Here is a 22,245-nt window from a genome sequence, read left to right as displayed (position 1 = left end):
AATTTCCATTTTAGGAGCACTAAAAGAACATCATTATAAGCACTGTTCTTTTAGGAGTTTAAAGGAATACAATTTTCTATAATCACGTTGACCTTTTTCATGTAACAAACATTTTTCCTCTGCATTTTACTGTAGCAAAAGCCAACATAGTTATTTCCTTGTACCAGTATAACTGATTGTGCCAGTGGGATTGCGTCCATGCTCTGGTGGTGGTGAGTAAGTGGAAACTATCGAGACAGCACAGAGGGCACCAAACAACCAAACCACTCTCTTGTGCCCAGTTGGTGAAGAACTTTTAAATGACATTAATAATAGTAAGATGCACTTGTGTCCAGCATATATGTAGAAACCCCGAGGTATATTAAGAAACCAGCTAAAGAAGGCTTAACAGTTTACAATATTCAGTTCAATGAAACTGCATGAATGTGTTTGCTCAGATCCTAATACGGCATGTGACACTATCTTTAAAGGAAGGCAGCAGAACTGGTTATCTAGCTGTCTCTTGAGCAAAGGCCTAATAACTATTTATTTAAGAGAAGCTGGAACCATTTTGTCTAGCAAGGAAGGCCTAATGTTTTCTGTTAGCACCACACCAAAGTAGTGACTTCCAAAGTCTGACTTCAGTGACCTTTCGATTCAGCCCAAGGCAGATTTTTTTCCTGGCACATCCAGAATCTCAGGGAGTGATATATTCACTGGGATATTTTCCTGGCACATCCAGAACCATGTTATATAGATACTGGATTTATCCCCTCCAGACATGCTATCATCATAAGAAAGGTAAGCTTCATTAGTAGAATAGCAAAACAATTAAAAAGGAGAGATGATTGTTAAGACCTATGGAGTAAAGAACACCGAGCCATTAAAATCAACCTACTCCCTCAGCTGCCTGAATAGTAATGCCACAGCTGTTACACTATGGAGAAGGAATCAAAGCAGGGAGCTTCTATTCCAGGCAGAAAATCAGCTTCCTTACTTGCTACACCTACCCCAATTTCAGGGGCTGATTTTGGAAGAAAGGGTGTATGCTGTACAGAAGACAAATGCATTGTGACAGAGAAGACACTTCAATAGCTGGATTGATGGTCAAAAGCAAAAATACAACAGTTTTTTGCTGCTGACAAATGGTGATGTTTTATTAGGGTAACACTAGAACAGGCACCAGCTGTTTAGCATTTTCCCTCAGCAAAGTTCTAAACCCAACTGCGTTAATCAAATTCTGTGGGCAGACCAATTAAATGGACCTTAGCTTTTATAGGAACAAGGATTAAATCTGCCTTCACAGTAGAGAAGAACAATAATTTGAGCATGATGGTGTTATTTCTTTTATTACAGTTCCAGTTCATCTCTTTAGGCAGCATCTAAAATCATCCAGGATAGGCCCAAGGTTGTCACTCATTACACTTGCAAGATACTGAATTAAATTACATGTTTGGATGTAAGCAGCAGTGTGCACATGGGAGATAAATCAGCATAAAACAATCCCTCCCCTCTAATTTTTTATTTGAAAACCCAACTCCAGCAGGGTTTTTTTTTAAGTTTATTGATGTCTGGGTGGCTTCTCCCACAACACTTTTTGATTCTCATTTTGATCAGCATAAAAATTAATAGGAACAAGAAAAGAAGGTTTATTGTGAACAGACATCCTCTGGAAGATAACAACCCAAGAGCTCTCTCAAGTCATAAAACTAGAGCTTTGGAGTAAAGATCAGAAAGAACTGAAATGGAGACAAAGATTATAAATACAATGCCTGAGCATTCTAATATAATAAAGGGCTTAGTATGTCTGTCTGTCCGTCCACAACGCTTTTGGGTAGCTGCGCATGTGCCACCAAGAGGGCTGGAGGCGATTGGCTGCACAGGCTCCGCCTTCTCAGGCAGGGATGTAGGTGTTGGGGAGGAAGCCACCTCCTCAGGTTGGGGGAAGCCCTGCTGCTCCGTGGGAGGAGGCAGAAGCAGAGGTAGGTGGGTGGGGGCAGGGAGATAGTGGGAAATTGCACTGCTCCACGGGAGGAGGCGGAAGCGGAGACAGGCGGGTGGGGGGCAGGGAGGTGGCGGGAAACTGCACTGCTCCAGGGGACGAGGTGGAGGTGGGCAGGGGGGGGAAGAGAGCCATGGCGCCAGATGCCGGAGGAGGTGGCAGCAGCAGCAGAGGGACTGTTTACATGGCCGGCCCCAAAGGGTGAGTGGGGGAGGGGGTTATGTAAATGCTCTCATAAACACCCCATCATTCATGACAGGCAATTGGCTAGTATTTTATTAATGTTACACTACTCTTTTTATATTTCAGTATTTCTAACATCTATGCATGTAGCATTGCCAGTTTTCTGATCTTTTCCTAAGATGTGGGGATTCAAACTTCCACAAAACAGTGAAACACAACATCTGCCTTTTTCACAGAATGTAATGAACTTAAATGCATCCATATTCACTATGTACATCAGCTCCTGCTGCAAAAACTAAGGCCCAAGTCCCATTCTACCTTTCAGGCACCTAAAGTAGACTTAACTGCCCAAGCAAATCCTGTTCCATCCTATACCGAGTTCTGAAGAAATTGCACATCTTGGAGGTGGGTTCCTTTCTCCTTCTTTGTTGCATTTTTGTGAATTTATTTTAGAGCATGTTACAAAGGTAGATGCAGGAATAATTTCTTGCTTCTTGAGTGCAATGCCCTCCCTGAGCACACCTGTTGTAGGGCTACAGTGGTTTTTTGGGAACTTGAGAGGGGTTCAAATGAATTTCACTAAAGCAGTTAAGTCCACTTAGGAGCCTGATAGATGGAACAGGCAATGGCATAACTTCAGTGGGGCAACTGAGGCAGTAACCCCCTGCATCTACTTGAAAGTGTGGAAAGAAACAGCTGTTGTTGCAGCTGCACAACTGTAGTTGCAACTTCATGGTGTTGTGTCAATCAGAAGCTGCCTTGAGTGGCTGCTGCCCTAGGTGCCAGCTTGTGTCATTACAGTACGTCTGGAAACAGGATCTGGTGCATGGGCCAGCACTGGTTGCTTGGCTGCTGGTGGCAGCTGCAACAGCTAGACCCACAGTGCAGCAGCATCTATTTTTTTATGCCCCAGTCACCCTCTCTTCGCTACACTATTGGGATCTGCTCTTAAATCCTCAATGATTGGTTGGCTCCTGTTATATTTCCAGGTTACATGTTTTTAGTTGCATCAGAAAAAAAGAAAAAGTAAAGAAGTGGCAGCACTGAATTCAGAATGCTATATTTATTTATTACAAAATGCATAGAACTAGATTTCATTCCTCCTGGCTGAAAGAGGTTAACAGTGAGACACCATCTGTTAGCAGGGAGTTGGTGTCTTAAATTCTCTGAAAGGCTGCAACAAGGTAAATATTTCTAAACAATGATTTACATATTGTATATATTCATAAAGACTGCAAATTCCCAGGGTGATCATTCTACACAGAGAATGATTCTTATGATGTCAAAAAGCCAGTTGATTTTTTCCTTAGCCCAACAAGGAAACTACTGTATTTATTTGAATCTAGGATAAGCTGCCACCCCCCAACTTCATCATAAGGGAAAAAACCCTCATCTTAGATTTGAATATGGGCCAGAGAAGCAGCTGCTACAGCTCTGAACAGGGGCAGGGAGCCTCATGCATCAGGTAGGGGGGCAGGGAGCAAGGGGACCACACGGGAAGAGGGCACATGATGTGGGGGGGCTGGGCACAGGAAGGGGGCATGTGGTGCAGGGTGGGATCATGGGGGAAAAGGGTGGGGGATCATAGAGTGAGGGGAGCACAGGGTGAACAAGTGGTGCAGCAAAGGGGGGCACAGTACAGGGGGGAGCATAGGCAAAAGGGCATGTAGTGCTGGGGGAGTATGGGGAAGAGACACAAAGTGTGGAGGGCATGGAAAAAGGGGTGCATGATGGGGGAGCATAGGTGAAAGGACAGTGGGAAGAGTGTGGGTAGGATATTTGGGAAAAGGGCACAGGGGAAGGGAAATGGAGAGTGAGGGGTACATAGGGAGGGGGCACTTGGAGCAGAGGGAGCATGGAGAAGGGGTAAGTGGAGTGGCAGGGAGAGCTGCTGCAGCTCTGGCTCTGGTCCCAACCTACATCCCAACCCAGACTGGAGGCTGGAGCTACTGCCTGGCCTGGTCAGGTGGCTCTGTGTTCCCAGTGAAAACAGAGTCAGAACAGCTGAAAAGCTAAGCAGCAGGCAGGCAGATACCAGAGGGGGACAAGTGGCAGGAGAGGGAAAGCGCTGGGAGAGGGACAGGTGACAAGCGGGGAGACAAGGGGCATGGAACAGGCTGCCAGCCCGCCAGCTGCTGCTTTGCTTTGCACGCAAAATTAAAATAAACATATGATTTTTCATTAATTGAATAATTACAGGGTCATCCTAAATTCCAAGTCATCTTGGATTTGGGTAAATATGGTAATTACATGTCCAACTTTAAGCAGGTGTGAAATATACCAGGACTTAAGGCTAGGCACATATGTATGTAGCTTGCTGAATCAGACCTTAATGAAGACTGGGCAAGTTAGACAACTATCCTAATACAGGAAATAAGTGGCATTTAAAGTGCATTGGATATTTAAATGGTTTAACATAACCACCTCCCAAAGGAGCTTTAGGAGCTGATTCACTGTACCTGGTGGACCAGGGGAGCCTTGGTCTCCTTTTTCACCCTTTAAGCCGGTAGGGCCATTCAGTCCCCAGGAGTTTCTCTCTCCTTTAAAACCTAGCAAAAATAGTGCAAACAAATAAAATGTAGAAGGAGCAGGATCAGACAGAGTTGTTATCTGCAGGCTCTATCACTAATTGCTAATCAGCAAGCAATAAACAAGGATACTGATGGCTGTGGAGGTCAACAAAACTATTGTTTGTTGCTCTGCAATAAGGCATTTCAGCTGTCAACCAAAGCAGACAATGTTCTGGAGCCATATTCATGTTTTTAGCAAAATTATTCTACCTGGTGAGTTGGCCTGGTGCAGAACTGCAGCCAAATAACTTTGAATTTTCTTCCTTTTGCATTTGTTCCCCACGTCCAGTGTCACGTGGGCATTCCTCTGCTATACTTCTAGGCAAAAATGGCACCTTATTCTACATAACTGGTACTTGCAGGTGAAATGAACTCCCAAGTAACTGGATCTTTCAGATATAATTCCCCAATGTCTTGCTTCTTTGCAAAGTTCAAGTAAAATAACACTGCTTTAATTTGGTAGTACATTACAGGCACGTTATGTTGGAATAAATGACTGAACAGGGGCAAGGACAGAGGCTGCCCAATGTGAAGCAAAGTTGTGGGAGTTGGCGGTGAAGTTCATCAGTGCAATACCAGGACAAAGCCTAGGAACACTCTTGCAGAAACAAAGGTGGAGTGGTGCTTATGTCCCTTTAGGAACCTGATCCAATAGATGTGCTCAGAGCAGACCTGATGCACTGAACTTAGCAACAGAAACAGCAACAGAGCTACTTTCATTTTAATTACAGTAGTGATATACACTTGCTTGTTATGTAATAGCCTAATGGTTAGAAAGCTCAGGAGGTAGACAACTTGGTTTCCTATGATGTTTTCATCCTGCGGAGCTTCAAAACACATCTCCCACCTTTCAGGAGAGAGCCCTTGGCACTAGGCTACAGGCAGGGACCCCTCTACTCTTTCCTGTTTGAGTTGTGACATTATACAGTAAAGCATGCAAAATCAATGGAACCAGAGAGAAAGCAGGCAAGAAGGAGGCCAGCTCCATGGTCCAGTGCTTAGGGAATTTGGGAGATGAGACTCCTGGTCCATGCAACATGTATGCTCCCCAATCCAGATAGCTCAGTCTAGTGTCTAGGGCACTCATCTGGGTGCTGAGATGTATTTGTCTGAACTATCTTTAGGATGAGCAGGAAACTGAACCAGCTGTCCCACTACTTAGATGAGTTTTCTAACTACTAAGTCATTGTATACAAGACAGACATTACCAGCAGTGCTGCCTGATCTTTTGAAAAAATATTGGTGGGCATCTATGTTCAGGAACGCGTTTTAGGTTCCTGGTCACAAATGGACAGGAGTATCTCCCTGGTAACCCTGACTCAAGCACTGAAGCTTCTGAGATGGTTGGAAGTTTAGACACATCCTTGTGTTCAGTGTTTCCTGTTGGCTGATTCTAGGCAGCTCCTGGCTCAGCGTACTCAGTTTTTGGCTTGCCTTTCTAAGGTGTATAACTCTCCCCATACAGTGAACAGAGAAATTTCAGCAATTCAAAAAAGGTCTGGACCCCACTCTGGGGTCAAGTCAGGAGGCTGTAGATACTGTAGGCACCTACATCTGCTTTGGAACTGGCTCTTATTGCTTGGCCACAGGCTATCATAATTAGAGAAAAAGGAAAGATAGCTCTTAATATACACAAAGTTTTGTCTAAATTGTAGGAGGCTGGCTCATCACTCTTAAACTCCTCCTTGAATGAAAGAATACACCAAGAAACTAAAGGGTCCTTATAACAGCTCATAGTAACTCACGGGAGGGACCATTTTGCTTAATTATTCAGTACATTAACATCCACTCTTGTAATTCCCGGGGGGCGGGGAGGGACAATGGAGTGAAGGGGCTAATTAGAGTCCTCTGGGGCAAACACTGCAGGTCCTTTTGCAATCAAGGTGAGGGTACCTGGTGAGTAGCCAAAGATGGTTTACATCAGCAGACCTAAGAGAAACAAGGAGCTAAGAAATCTGTCCAGGAAGCTCTGGACAGGAAAATGAAGTGAGAGTTAACAGCACAACTGTCATGCTCCTCCTGTTGCAGCTCTTAAACGGCCATTATTCTAGGTAGGTGCTTCACTGAGGTGTTCACTATTGCCAATCCCAAACCATGTAGTTGTTCAATCTAGTTGTTCCTAGTTTCGTTGAATTTTTTTAAATTATTTTTAAAAACACGAGGTGTTATGCTCTTGTTCTCTGAGTTACTCAAGTTCAAACATTCCTCTGGAAATACAAGGGCTAGATTTTTTTTTTTAATAGTGAAAGCTCAGTTTCTCGTGTAATTATCAGATTGCAGGAGCTGGAGCTTTATGTTAAATAACAAATATCTGTAAGACTCAAGTTAAAAATGTGATAGATGGCAACACCAAGTGTTCCAAAGCACCGCTGTTACTACAGTTGGCAAAGGGGACACAAGAATCAATTTCCAGAGAAGCACTGAAATCAGTGATAGGGCCAGTGCCCTACACAGAAGTAATTAACAAATTTAGTGCAAACTTTTCTATATCAAACATGAATGTGTCTGAGGGACTGTCTAAAAACCTTTATTAGAAGCTTCAGGTTTGAATGAGGAATTTGGCTCACTTCCGTTCTGCATGATACTTGGGTTGTATCCTCTCTTTTTAAAGGAGGAGGAGAGGCGTGGCAAGAAAAAAATTCCCAGAACTAAGGGAAAGGATGTGGGGCTCTCCTTAGATTTGGAAGTAATGACAGAAGGGGTGGGGTTTACAGACCCATGGACATTTCAATAGTAGACTTCCAAGTAGAAGCCTCCTCCATAGCTTTGGCTCCCAGGGGCCAGGAATACCCTGGGAAAGGGCTTAAGAACAAGGGGCAGGAGGCTGGCAAAGAGTTTCCTGTGCATCCCTGAATTCCACAGGTTCAATAACTCTGGTTCCTCTATTGTCCCCAATATCCTTTTTGACAAGAGAAGAAAAGGAAGTCCCTGGCTTCAGTACTCATTACAGTTTTCATGCTTTATGTTGCCTCCGTAAGGATTTTTCTCAAAGACCATAAGACATGTTCCATTCGTTCTTGTCAGTCTCACATCTCTCCCCACTTTTTCTTTCACTGATCTTTTGTCTTCTTTCTAGTTCTCTCCCCTAATTCTTCTCTTTCTATGCCTCAGAAATTACCTTCTCTTCAGCAGGTTGCATTTCATCCTCCTAACAAGCAAAGGAGGGGACAGCATTTCCTTTCTTTCTCCAGAAAGGCTCATATTCTCTCTCCTTTTCAAGAAAAAGGAGTGTTGTGGGGCTGCTCCTTCTCCTTCCCCTCTGAGGAAGCCTGCAATGTTTCCTGCTCTAAGCAGGGGTTGCTTCTGCCTGTGATACTGTATCCCAATGCAGGAGAGTGGAGTTCTAACAACAGACAGGAATTGACTTGAGTCAGGCAGTTGGGCCCATTCCTAGGGTTGCCAACTCTGACTGAAGCTATCCTGGGAGATTTTTTTCTCCAACATGATGTAATGTCATTAATAGGACTGCACCAATGGAGATTTTTTGGGTCGATACCAATGGCTAATTTTTAATGAGCCATATTGGCTGATACCGATCTGATTGCTGATATGCAGCCAGGCAGCTTGGAGAGCAGCATCCAGCTGGTAAGTCTGTTGTGGGGGAAGGAGTGAGGGGGGAAGGGAAAGGTTATGGGAGGGAGGCAGATCAAGGCCCCCATTGTAAGTGGGGGAGTGGGGCTGGGGCAGGGGCAGGAGCAGCAGCTGCTCAGCCAGGGTGGGCAGGGTGTGGGATGGAGACATGAGCAGCTCATGTGAAGTGGAAAGGAGGCGGCTCCCACTACTATGCGCTCCCCGGGAGGGCATGGGGTCCATGTGCCCCTGGATCTGTTTATGGGCTGCTGCTGTGGGCTGGAGCTGGGGTGGCACTGAGCTCTTCCTGGTGGGGACTGAGCCAGGCTATGCTTGGGGTGGGAGGCAGCAGCGCTGGGAGGGGGGCCAGGGGGGGTCTGGAGCCACACCAAAATTTGCTGTCGCCACCCATCCCAAGCACAGCCCCAGCCCAACTCTCCGGTTTGGAAGAGCCTGGTGCCACGCCTGGCTCCAGCCTGCAGCAACAGCCTGCCCTTGCCCTGTGTATAGTTCTGGGGCATGTAGATTCATAGATTCTAAAGCCGGAAGGGACCTCAGTGGGCTATCTAGTCTGATCCCCCTGCCCCTGGCAGGCAAGAAAAGGGTCACCAAACCTGAGATCATGTAATCCCAGCCAGGTGCCTGACCAGCCTCCTCTTGAACACCCCCAAGGATGGGGTGAGCACCACCTCCCTTGGAAGCCCATTCCAGATCCTGGCAACCCTGACTGTGAAGAACTTTTTTCTAATGTCCAGTCTAAACCTACTCTCCAATAGCTTATGGCCATTATTCCTTGTTATTCCAGGGGGTGCCCTAGTAAACAGATCATTTCCTACTTTGTGTTGCTCCCCACTTATGAATATGTACGCGGCCACAAGGTCCCCTTTCAACCTCTCAACATGCCCCTCATGCCCTCCCAGGGTGTGTGCAGTGCCTTCATCTGTGCCTCGCCCCACTGTGCAGTGCCTGTCCCTGCCCCAGCCCCATTCCCTACCTCACTGCTGGCACCTCGATCTGCCCCACTTCATGCCCCTTCCCTCATAACAGATTTACCAGCCGAAACTGGCTGCTCTCCATGCTGCCGGGCTGTGCTCCTGGCTCCTGTGTTCTGCGCTGCAGCTGTACATGGCATTTATCAATGACAGTATCAGCAATCAGCGTTTTTTGAATGATGTGGCTAATACTGTCAACTTTCCTGATGTATTGGTACACCTCTAGTCATTAATTGTACTGTTCACAGTATCAGTCTCCTGGATTGTTTTCAACAGTCACCAGGAGATCAATGCCTATTCTGGGAGACTCCTGGCCCATCTGGGAGGGTTGGTAACCATACCCATTCAATACTTTCAAAGTCAGCTGTGTGAACCATGGGACCACATTTCTGAGCTGGCTGAATTAGAAATCAAATCAGATCCATCTTTCCTTTCCTGGGCATTATTTTAGGCTTGTCTTAGAATTTACTATGGAGATATCCTGCCTGAGCAAAATAGTACCCACAGGGGAACTGCATACTTCATACTTGTTTACAGCTCATTTCAACACAACACCCAAACTAAGACAGGGGAGCTGTGGGCTTGTCTCATGCTGCCATAGCTATGTGCTTCAGCCTTGAGTAAGAGAAACTGGAGTTTCAGAGTGAACAAATAATCATGTGGTTCTTTTGCTCTTTATCCTCCAAGCTGGGACTGACAACATTTGTCCTCACAATGTCAGTATCTTTTGGGATGTGGCCACTCAATTACTAGGAACAGAACTGAGACCACCAGATTATTTCTCAGTGATGACAAGGCCCTTTGGTTATGAAAACAAGAGTCTCATTCAAACCAATACATTATGTTACAAAAATGAAATGTTCACCATGAATGTCAAGACTGCTCTGGTCTCCAGGGTAAACAGTGCTCACCTGCAAACACAGATAAATATATTCAGAATATTATCTCTACACATTAACATTAACAGAGTTTAGAGAGTGACCATGTTCCAACCTGTACAGGTCTTTTGTGTGCCACCACAATATATATTATAGTAATACCATATGCAGTATTAGTTAGCTTGTCAGTATCTAAATACTTACCAGTGAAGAAGTTTTTCACTACTCTGCATATTTCAACATGCAATATATTCTCAGTAGGATGTAAAAAACATGCATTCTTGCCAGTCAAGCCAAGCTTGCTCTCAGCTGCCCAAATGTGAATGCAGGGTAAGTCAGTTCAAGCCAAAAGAATGATTTTGGATTAACATCAGCATATTTGCAAACAGAATTTGCTTTTTGATTGTAAGATAACAGATTATGTTTTCAGTGCTTTTCATCCAAACTATCACTGGAAGTTTATCTACTACTCCACATGCATACATGTTTTATTTACTTCTACTTACGATTCTGGTGTTATTTTTTTTCCATAGCCTTGGACATTCCATCTAATTTATTGATTGCCTGTAAAATAGGGACTGAAAGACCTACCTCCTAAGGACTTTGTAAAGTTACAAAATGTTGGCGTGGTGCTCAGAGACAGGGAAACCATTAAAGACTGATAATTATTACAATTAATATACATTGTACCATACTGTTATATAAGCTGCTATGTGAAAAGATCTAATCCTGAATTACTTGCTCTTAGTGGTCTTTATTTACCAAATCTGGTCTATTAACATCAGCATGGGCGCCTCCCGAGTTTGGGGGAGCACAGATTGCCGATGGGGGGGAGGAGGTCCCCCAGCGGCCGATTGTCGACTGGGGGGGGGGGAGGGTTCCCCTAGCAGCCAATTGCTGAACTAGCAGCAAAACTGGAAGTGCACTTCTGCCGGCACTTCCAGTTTCACTGCTGGCACTTCCAAGGGGTGCACAGCCAATCTCAGGGTGTGCATGTGCACCCCCTACACATTGCCAATGAACATAAGTAGTTCTATTCATATGAGGAACACAGGATTTGGTCCCTAGTTCTTTAGAACTACGATTAAATGTACAATGAATATTTTATATCATATAGGGACAGCTTTACAAAGGTCTTCACAGATGTGGGACAAAGCTATCTAATGTAGTAAGATGCATGAAAAAGTTGAAATTTCTTTTGCCTTTACAGTCATTAGTGGATGACTATATTCGTAGAGTTATTCATTTTAACCTTTATGGAAAATGACCTATTTTTGTTATCTGAAGTGGATCTATCATTTTGATAGTTGTACAGAGATTCAATGCCTTGGAACTCACAAAATGAAGCTAACCAATCCACAAAGTATTTTTGGTTGATGTGTGTTTTGTACCACAACATTCAAACAGATTAGACCACTGATAATAGAGAGATTTTTAAAGCAGTATAAGAAATAATCATAAAAATAGCAATACACATTCTTATTATTAGGTACCAAAGAAATGCTTTTTCCAAGGACAATTCTCATAATAATAAGGGACCTGGATCTCTTCAGCCTCCACAAGAGAAGGCTGAGAGGGGATCTAGTGGCCATCTACAAATTCATCGGGGGGGGGACAGTAAGGAACAGGAGATGCTCTGTTTATCAGGGCACCCCTTAATAGAAACAATGGCCACAAACTGACAGACAGCAGATTTAGATTAGACATCAGGAAGAACTTCTTCATGGTAAGGATCACCAGAATCTGGAATGGGCTTCCAAGGCAGGTGGTGCTCCCCCCTACCTTGGAGGTCTTTAAGAGGAGACTGGACAAGCACCTGGCTGGGGTCATCTGACCCCAGCTCTCTTTCCAGCCCAGGGCAGGAGGTCAGACTTGATTTACTAAGGTCCCTTCTGACCCTAAAAATCTATGGGCATGTGTAGACAAAATGAGGGGCACGTGTGTACAACACTTTAAAGTGGGTTAAATGCTTTGGTACTGCTTTAATGGTGTTGGTGTTTGCACATATCAGCAGTGTATTGCACATTAATTCCAGCCGCTGTAGCACATTCGGTGGCATAATGTGCCTTAAATGACTTTGGGGTGCAGCAAACTAAAACACCTCTGAGGAGTCTTAGTTTGCTGCCCTACAACCACAGAGTGAAGCATCAGGCTCCATGCGGCTCAGGGGCTGTGAAGGCAGCCCATGCAGGCAGCCTGGCAGCAGCCTGGGAAGGCAGGCTTTGCCAAAGGAAAAAAAAAAAAGTGGCAAACCTGATCTTTTTTTTGCCTCTCCTGGAGTCTGCCTGCCTGCACGAGCTGCACAGGGATCCAGTGTTTCCCTCCGTGGCTGCAGTGCCCCCAGGACTGCCCAAACTGGGCGCCTGTGGGTGGGTGCTGCCTGGGGAGCAGCCGCCACTGCTGCAGAGGGAAGCACCAGTCTCCCCCTGCAGTCCAGGCACCGCTCTGCCAGCCAGCAGCTTACCCTCCCCTCCCCACTACCGAAGAGGCAGGTAAGACATGAATGTACACAACACAGGGGTTTACATTGCCCTAAACTGAAGCGTTGTTTTTAAAAACCCACTGTTTCAATGTAGGGCCCCTGTTTCATCTACATATGCTCTATGAACTCTATGAAATCTATGAAAAGAAGTCTCAAGTGTTTTAAAAAAACCCTGAGCAACAGGACAACGCCAAAGAGTTTTAAGCCAAAAGGTTACAATACTATTTTTTCATCTGTTAAACATTGTGTAAGTGGTTCAATATTAAGTAAATAAGCATTTGCAAAATCACTATCTGTTATCTTGAAAGTCTGGTCCTGCTTGAAAGTGAATGTTTGACACATGACATTACTGAAGCATATAGCAAGGCACAAGTAGAGACGGAAGAGAGGAAAAGCCTGACAGAATGTTTTACGGCCATGCATTTAAGTATATCAATGCACCATGCAGTTTCTGTATGCGACTTACAGGCATTTTGCAGTGTGGTCTGGGAGAAACTGGGAAAACTGTCTATTCAAAATGGGGGTGGGGGAAGGAATGAATTCAGTAAATAAAGACAATACTAATACAGCAAAGAGGCATAATATCAGGTGCCCAAGTGAGACCACAGCACAGCAATCTTAATTTGTTTTCCAGCTCAGACATTGGGAACTCTCAGCTGATATGGTTCAACCAGTAGGTTCAACTTTTTTGGATGGAGCTAATCTCTTCAATCAGAGTAGGTTTCAACAGCTCAGTTCAAAGTTGCTGCCCTGTACACACAAGCTGAAAACATGCTGGCAGAACCAAGGTCCAGATTCTACTCCATTTATTTGGCCAGCAGCAGGCTTAAGTCACAATCCCATTACACTCTGTTCATATCCATGAAAAACAGTTAATACATAAATTGGATGGATCTTCCTCCCAGTTACCAATTTTTGTGACCCACCCTTAAGGGTCAGACGATACATTCATGGATTTTCAAGGACTTGTGCCAGATGGAATAGAATCCTACTTAGGCACGTATTCGATGCCCAATAGGTGGAACAGCATCTGGCTCCATGTTATCTAAAACAGTGATATGCTAGGATCCACCTCCCTAGGATGGCCATGGCACCCTCTAGTGGGCACTACAACCCTGTCCTGCCCAACTAATCTTTCAGAACACCCTCCTGGGCTCACCTGCCATGTCGTAATGTCTAAATAAGACATATGGGAGGCTGCCCTCAGAGACCCAAGTAAGCCTTGGGTGCTTTACTCTGCCTTGGTCATCCCTGGGCAGCCATGTCTTGGCCCCAATCCTGCCTGAGCAAAGTGTTACTCCTTTGTCCTTTCTCTCAGCTCTGGGGCCCCTGGCCCTGTCTCATTCTCCTTGCCCCAAGCCTGCCAGCTCTGTCTCAGTGTCATGAGTCCCAAACCCACACACTATGCCTTGAAGGCACCACTTATGCCCCACTAGGACCAATCATGGCCCAACTGGCCCTCATCTTGACTTCACAAGCCCTATTTGCTGTAGGGGAAGTAACTGTGCCTTCCAGCCTCCTCCATACTTTACAGATCTTCCTCAACAAAACTTCCCCATGACTCCCAGTCCCATCTGTGCACCAGCCTGCGGGACTCCCATTTGTCCACTCAGCTTCAGTCCACTCTATCCAACAGAGCCCTGGTTCTAGCAGTTTTCTCCCTATTTGCTGGGTCCCTAGCCTTGTTTCAGCCTCTGCCCACATAGCTCACCATGTCCTTGAACTTGCAATGCTCTTTTCTGGGCTCCAATACCTTCTATTCATTCACTGGACCCCTAGCCCTGTCTCAGCTTCTTCTCACAGAGCCCACCAAGTACCAGACACTGGTAGGTCTCTTTCCATTCACTGGGCCCCTTGACCTATCTAAGCTTCTGTCCATGCAACTTACTGGGTCCCCAGCCCTTGCAGGGTTTTTTCTGGGCTTCAGACCCTCCTTGGCCCCTGGCCCTGTCTTGACTTATGCCTGTGCAGTCCACCAGGTCCTAGACCCTTGCAGGACTCTCTCTCTTTTTCAGCTACAGCCCCTAAACCATTTAGCTTACATCCACCAGGGTGGAGTATCTCTTAGACACCCTGCCTGTGGATTCCCAACCATCTCAAATCTCCAGTCAAGACATAACCAATTCAAACTTTCTAGGACATATTCAGCAGCTCCTTCCATCTTCAATTAGGGCAAGTCTGAGCCTCTGGCCCCGGTTAGGTTTCTGTATCTCCTCCTCTTCCCTGTTCTGGTCACCTCCAGTATTCAGGGCCAAGTTCAGGAGCTTTCTCTTTTTCCCTGATTAGCAGGCTTATTGCTCTGGCCTGCCTGTTTGCTCCCAACCGTTGGCTTCCTGTCTCTCTTGGTGAAAGACTCACTGCTTTGCAGCTAGCCTCCCTCACTTTTAGTACCAGGGATAGCAGCCCCTGTTACAAGTGGTTTTCAACCTTTTTAGATGCAAAGCACTTCTTAGAAAATGCCACTTCTTAGCTTTCACTCATTTTTGGTTACAGAAAAATACTAGAGCAATTCTTCTGTTACAATGAACTCAGGAAGACCACAATAGGTCAGAATGTTTTTGACACCATGGATTCCTGTTTGGGTTTATCTTAGGTATACAAGTATTTATGCATGATGTGCAACAGTGCTACTATTGAATGGCACTCTATGACACCCTTAAAAGGACATTGTGGCATCCTAGGGTGTTATGGCACCCGAATTGAAAGTCACTAGTCTAAAATAATTGTCAAGGTTTCAGCTTGCAAATCATTTCTGTAGCTTTGGTATAGCCACACGGACTAATAGACCACAGTGATACTTACTCCTTTGATGTATGCTATACGTCCTGGTGGCCCAGGAGGCCCTGGAGGTCCAGGTAAGCCAGGATGACCCTGAGAAGAGAAAGGGAAAAGATCATTATATACAACCTTTTGAACAGCAGGGACAGCTGACAGAGAAAAAGAAGGGCAAAGTATTCAGAGGGTTCAATATAAACATGGAAATTTCTGCTAACTGGTCTAAAATTAGGCAAAACATTTGTTTGCATGAACAAGTTATACCTATAAAAAGGAAATAAGGATTGCAAAAATTGACCATTAATATTTCATGGGCAGCTAAAACATTCGCTTTCAGGAAAAAAAATAAAAATCCATTTTCCTCCCTGCTAGGTATAAGGAAAACCTTTATTCTTAACACCCCCTTCCCCCCCTCTTTTTTGGATTGATTATTCAAACTTCTAAGACTCACAATTACAAACTTTACTGTACAAATGGCATTTAAACCAGTGCATATTTTAATCCAGGATATATGTAAAAACCTCACAGCCTGAAGGAGTGAGATCCAGAACAACTAAGAAAGCAAACTATGCTGTACTATAATGTACAAATGGGCCAGATTCAACTGCATTGACTTCAGTGAGCTTATTCTGGATTTATGCCATGGTGACCTAGCAGAACGCAGTTAGGCATATAACACTTATAACTACATCCATGGGGTGTCCTGGACACTGGAATTGGTCCTCATGGACCATCACCCTTATCTATCTGATATTACTGCACTTCTCTTTTCTTTCCTGTAGGTTTAGGCATAAAGGATAATGTAGACTGAGCTGGGTGGTGAAGTCCAGAAGGTGACTGTAGGAGGAAGGGGAGTGGGCAGAGATTAGTCTGTCCATTGCAAAGCCTGATTTATTTTCCACCAAACTGAGCAGCAGTTACTTTAGCTACATTGGCTTATTAGAATAAAAAATTGCTAAGTTATTTAGAAGAGGTGTGTTTTGGTATTAAAATCATCTTGCCTAAAAAAATGGCTGAATTCAGAAGTTGCTGAGTTTAGTATGACTTCCTCTTCTTTAAAGGCACATGCCATTAAATTTCACTCATTTATCACTGCACTGAGGCCAATTACTTGTGTTTGTGTTTGGCTAAAGCAAAAGCATATAATCCAGAAAGGCATCCAGTCTTGATTTAAAGATGTTCTGTAGTTACTTGTTCCAGTGACTAATTTTCCTTTCACACAGATACTTGTGCCTAATTTCAAATTTTAATTTATTTGGCTCCAGCCTCCAGCCATTTTCTGTAGTAATGTCTCTCTCTGCCTTTTAGTACCTGAAATTTTCTTCTTGCCAGGATATTTCAAGTAATCTCCCAACCTTTTTTGATAAGTAAAGTAGTATCATCATCTGTATTTGCTACAAAGGATTTCACTTTGTTTTCAATATTTTCAAGGCAATAGAAATAATTTAAATGTTGTCAACTGAAATACAGTAAAGAGAGTAACAGAACTCACTGGGCACCTCTACACATTCATTAATGTGCCATAATTACTGCACATTAATTTTAGTACTTGCATAACCAAGTACTAAATTAATGTGCAGTAACTGGTGCTACTGTGCAGTCGCACCAGAGCACGGGTTTTTACAGATACTAACTATGCAGTAGCTTAATATTACAGCGCAGTAGCGTATTAGCATAGGTTTTGCCCAGCACCCTACTGCGCAGTGTTATTAGGCTACTGCGCAGTTAACATCACATATAGATGCACCCACTAACAGTGTGAAGAGCTAAGATACCATCTCTGTGATATGAACATTGCCCCATAAACTCTTTCTTGTACTAGAGGAATCTGTAGTCATTTTAAAGAAAGAGTCCAGCTGCTAACATAGCTGGGACTCTGGGTAGGGTTTCACAGTCAAATGTGTGTTTACAAGATGGTTAAACAGCAATACTGCAAAAAAACAGGACATGCAGGCACAACTTCTGGTCCCCAAAATGGACTTTAGTTGATATTCTTCATTCAACAGTCATAGGATATATGTAGGCATGCAAATCTTATCACAGGATCCAATCCTGCAAACACTTATTACATATATACCATTAGTTTTTAGTACTATAGTTAGGCCTACATATTTAGACATTTAGAAAACAAAAATTTACAATAAACAATATTTACATTTACAATAGACAATTGAAATGTTTACAAGCTGTCACTGACTTGTAGCTTCTTGGCAGCTTAACTTCGCTCTGTTGTTGTAATTACTAGAGTGCTACCAGTATCCATGGCAATTAGTGTAAAGCCAGGTCACATTTCTCTACGCTGCATTGCAGTCATACAATAGACACTACCTGAAATGCAGACTGCACTGACTACTTGTGTCTTTATGCACTATGTACTATACCAGATGGGAAGTGTTTGCATTGCCCCAGACCTAATCAAGCCACACAATGAATAACACATATGTGAGTATTCCTTAAGGTCAGTAAGATTATTCCCCCTAGTATGTATTACTCATCTGGATGTAAGGCTAAATAATTTGGCTGTGAACAGTTATTATTTAGTAGATAAAATAGAATAGCCATGTCACCATTTCTAGATACTCTAAGGCTGCTTTTATTTCTTGAACATATTCCTATCCATCAGCCTCCTTACGGGAGTTTAACTACATTTGTGTTTACAGTGAGCTGTATTGTAGCAATTCTGCAGAACTTACATATGTTTCGCCTTTTTCACCTTTCACACCTTTCAGACCATTCAATCCTGGGCGGCCCTGAAATGGATGAAAGGATTTTCATATCTGCACAAGAATAAGTTGTTTTTTCTTATGTCATCTGGGAAACTCTAATACATACAGGTCGTCCTGGAAAACCAAGTTCTCCTTTGGGTCCCAAAGGTCCTATTGGTCCCTGAATAGAAAAGAAAGATATTGTGAGCTGCTAAGAAAAAGAGCAAAATTGAATAATTCTTATATGGAACATGACAGTGACTTATGCTTTGATTATATGGAAAGAATACAGATGGCATATTTATGTGTAAAATAAATGCTTGCCAACAGAAAACTTTGGGGGCTTCCCTTTCTCTCTCTCTTTTTTCCTTTTTTTCCCCCCTAGAGAGAGGGATCAGGCCCATTTCTGACACCATGTGGTGTGAGACACACAGGCACATGGAGCCATATTGTAGGTTATAATCTGGCTTCCTCCAGGGACTTTCTAACCTTTATTACAGTCTCCCTAGTACAGCCTGGTTGAGAATCACTGCTTTACAGAATCAGAAAATTATACCTATACAATATTTTTCTAAATACCTACTAGGCAAAACATCACACAAAAATACATTCCATGGAATTGCAAGCTTAATTATGAGAAATCTTAATTTCACTTAAATATGTCATTTGAATAATCAGTTTAATCACCTGCACTATAATGTTTAATGAATTTTTATGTTATGAGAGAAAGAGATTAGCCACTACCCAGCTGCCCATAATTTGGACAGTCTGTTTTAACTGACAATGGCATATTGAGTGGCACAGAAATTGACAAAACTTTGTTACTGCAGAGCTTGAAAGGCATCTAATGGTAAATAATAAGGAAGACTGATATTTCCACTCTATTGTTCATCATTAATCAGAAAAGTGGAGTTTAAAACAGACGGGAAAATGATTAACAGTATAGCAGGATAATAAAAGGGTAATAGAAACTAAAGTTATGAAAATGCAGTAGAAATAATAAATGAGATAAATGAGTTATGACGTGAAAGTGGGACAGTTGGGGAAAAAAAAGAAATAAATGAATGAAGGGAAGAAAACAAATCAGAGAGCTGATCTGCAAAATAGTACCCTTAAAAGTAATAAAGCTGTGGACCTGTTCTGAATGCCTCTAGGAAGCACTAATCTGAAAGGCACCCAGCATATCATGCTATCACTCTTTTTGACTGCACGCATTTGAGGTTAGAATTGTTTTTCTACCCCCATATCCATTCCTACTTGAAGCATGTCAGCTATCACTATCACATTTTGATTATGACTCCACCTTTACACTCTGATTCCCATCCTCATCTGAAATCATTTTTGACACATTTTGTCTCTTACAATTTCCATGTCCAGGAGTTTTACAAGTCTGGGATCAGTCACAGGACAGCAGGTGAATTCTACTACTATTAGAGCACTAATTACAGCTTTTGAGTCCACCTTTTCGATCAGGAACAGCAATTTGCTTCTACACTGTGTTGTCTCTGACAGATTGGCCATGAAACCCCAGACATGCAACACACATCTATTGTTCAACCTGGAGTGCTGAAGCAGTCCTCTCAGCTGGAAGAGCTTTTCCACTTAAAGCTGAAATGGTGCAGAGTATAGGGATAACAGCACATTCATGCCTCTCTGCATTTTTCATTGTCTTTGACTAGGATATTGCCTACATGAATGAAGCCCATCAATTTCCAGAGGTGTGCCTACCTACTACAGAAAGAGCTCTCTGGGACATTTCAAGCCCTATGCTCAGTGCAGGGGCTGTGCCAGTAAAAGAAGGAGGCCTTCCTGTGCTGCTTCTATAGAATAAGGGGATCTATACTTTCCCCTAAAGTCTATTTCTGTAGCCTGAGATTGCAGGAGGCCTCGCTGACTTCTCAGAAACCTGGAGAACAGGATAGGGTATAAGGCTGGCCGATTATCGTCAAAGACATTAGAGGCAAGCATTGCAGACAAGGCCACTAATTGTCTTCTCTCTTGCTTCTTCCAAAAGGTTGCTAACTGTATGAATACTTTGTATTAATATAGCGTTTTTTATGTGCACATCCCAAAGCTCTTCATAAAGTTAGTTATCATCATTGCTACTTCACAGATAAAAAACCAAGACAAAGAAGGTCAAGTAACTTGCCAACTACCTGAGTGAATCTGTGGCAGAGCAGAGAAATAACTCCAGGTCTCCTCCTTCACAGTCAGACTTCCTAACCATGTTGCCTGTTTACTTAAGATGTTTAGGAAGCTTAGGATCTATTTGGGATTGCAGATACACACACACACACACACACGGATGATATTCACACTCAGAAGTCATAGAATTTTGATATACTATTATTGTCTGAACTTAAAAAACCAACTGGAGTTGACTCCTGCTCCAGACTGAGGGATCATCAGGTTGATGGACTGTCAGCCACCTCATCCTTTTGGTCCAAAAGGCAACTATTTGTCCTTGGCTATTTACAACATTGCTGCTTAGAAATATAATGCATATTCATAAGAAAGCTTATCTTATCTATCTGGCAATTAATGCATGACAATTCAGCTTATGGATGATATATTTTAATTTTTTGCATATGCACACACAGAAAAGAGATGCACTGAAGAATAAATAACTAGGAAAAAATATGAGCAATACTCAAGCACATTCAGGTTTTTAATTCCCTTCCTGGACAGGACGGTGGGGAGCAGATTGAACTGAGAAGTGTGACACCATTTCATCTGTTAGGTTTTATTTTGTAATTTGTTTCCTTTTTATCTTCAGTATAAATTTGTTTAAGTTATTCCTACGGTCATGGCAGGGTGCTACCATGATCAAATGCTTATCCATTTATCCCACACACTTTCATGGCCTTGAGATGTTATTGCAATCAATGTTACTTGCACTTGGAGGTAAAGCAATGACCTGGGAAGAAGGGAGAAACTGAAAGATTCTAGGCACTGGCAGGCTTGACCAAATCCTAAGGAAGGATCCTGAGTTGGAGTACTATGTCCAGTTCTGGGCACCGCACTTCAGGAGGGATGTGGACAACATGGAGAGGGTCCAGAGGGGAGCCACCTGCATGATCGGGGGCAACAGGGCAGACCCTACGAGGAGACGCTACGGGACCTGAACCTGTTCAGCCTCCACAAGAGAAGGCTGAGGGGGGATCTAGTGGCCATTTATGAACTGGTCAGAGGGGACCAATGGGCACTGGGGGAGTCCCTGTTCCTCTTAGCACTAGCAGGAGTGACTAGAAATAATGGTCATGAGCTGGCAGAGGGTAGGTTTAGGCTAGATATCAGGAGGTGCTATTTCATGGTCAGGGCAGCTAGGATCTGGAACCAACTTCCAAGAGAAGTGGTGCTGGCTCCTACCCTGGGGGTCTTTAAGAGGAGGCTGGATGATTACCTCGCCAGGGTTGTTTGACCCCAGTACTTCTTCCTGCCGTGGCAGGGGGTCAGACTTGATGATCTGCGCAGGTCCCTTCTGACCCTACCAACTATGAAACTATGAAAATGTACCAAATTCTCTTGCAATGCAATTGTTTCAACAAGTGTGGCTGAGGCATCCACATTATGTAATGTTGAATACATGGAACTCCATGGGCATTATCTGATGGTATAATAGGAACCTTAATGATCGTAGCGCGAGATAGGGAGAACAGATCAGAAAAGGAGTGTGCCTTGAGGCAACATTCCTGGTTAACAGAGAAAACAAACTTATCCCACAATAACACATGCTAGAAAACATGCAACTGAAGTTTATGGTGTAAATTTGGATCTTCTCTAGATCATAGAACCATAGGAAAGTATGGTTGAAAGTGATCTCATTAGGTTATCTAATCCAGCTTCCTGCTTGGGACAGGATCACCCCTGACTAAACTATCCCAGTCAAGTGACTGTCTAACCCACTCTTGAAAATTTCCAGGGATGGAGATTCTACAACTTCTCTAGCTAACCAGAAGTTCTTCCTAATCTTGCACATAATAAATCAAACGAAGCATCTTGCAACACACTCAGCTAGTTCATCAAACAGATTTCAGTAAAACAGCGAAGTCCCAAAGACCTTAATTACAGTATGTGTTGACCATGGCCTCTGCTAAAATTCTCTTTTT

The 22,245-nt window shown here is 43.5% G+C and overlaps 1 protein-coding gene across 2 annotated transcripts in view; it reads right to left on the bottom strand.

Moving 5' to 3' along the window:
* COL15A1 (collagen type XV alpha 1 chain) overlaps window positions 1-22,245 on the bottom strand; it is a 285,296-nt gene that overhangs the window by 35,987 nt on the left and 227,064 nt on the right. For both annotated transcript variants that reach the window (XM_090049302.1, XM_090049301.1), the window contains exons 28-33: window positions 18,264-18,317; window positions 18,125-18,181; window positions 15,459-15,527; window positions 13,123-13,164; window positions 10,162-10,207; window positions 4,624-4,713 (exon numbers count right to left, since the gene is read on the bottom strand). In XM_090049302.1, the coding sequence (XP_089905428.1) occupies window positions 4,624-4,713; window positions 10,162-10,207; window positions 13,123-13,164; window positions 15,459-15,527; window positions 18,125-18,181; window positions 18,264-18,317 (358 nt within the window). The remainder of the gene's footprint in view (window positions 1-4,623; window positions 4,714-10,161; window positions 10,208-13,122; window positions 13,165-15,458; window positions 15,528-18,124; window positions 18,182-18,263; window positions 18,318-22,245) is intronic.

The sequence above is a fragment of the Crocodylus siamensis genome, chromosome 5 (assembly GCF_052110815.1).
Source record: "Crocodylus siamensis isolate JL-2025a chromosome 5, ASM5211081v1, whole genome shotgun sequence".
In the NCBI taxonomy this organism is placed as follows: Eukaryota; Metazoa; Chordata; order Crocodylia; family Crocodylidae; genus Crocodylus; species Crocodylus siamensis.
This window is presented reverse-complemented; position numbering and strand designations above follow the sequence as displayed.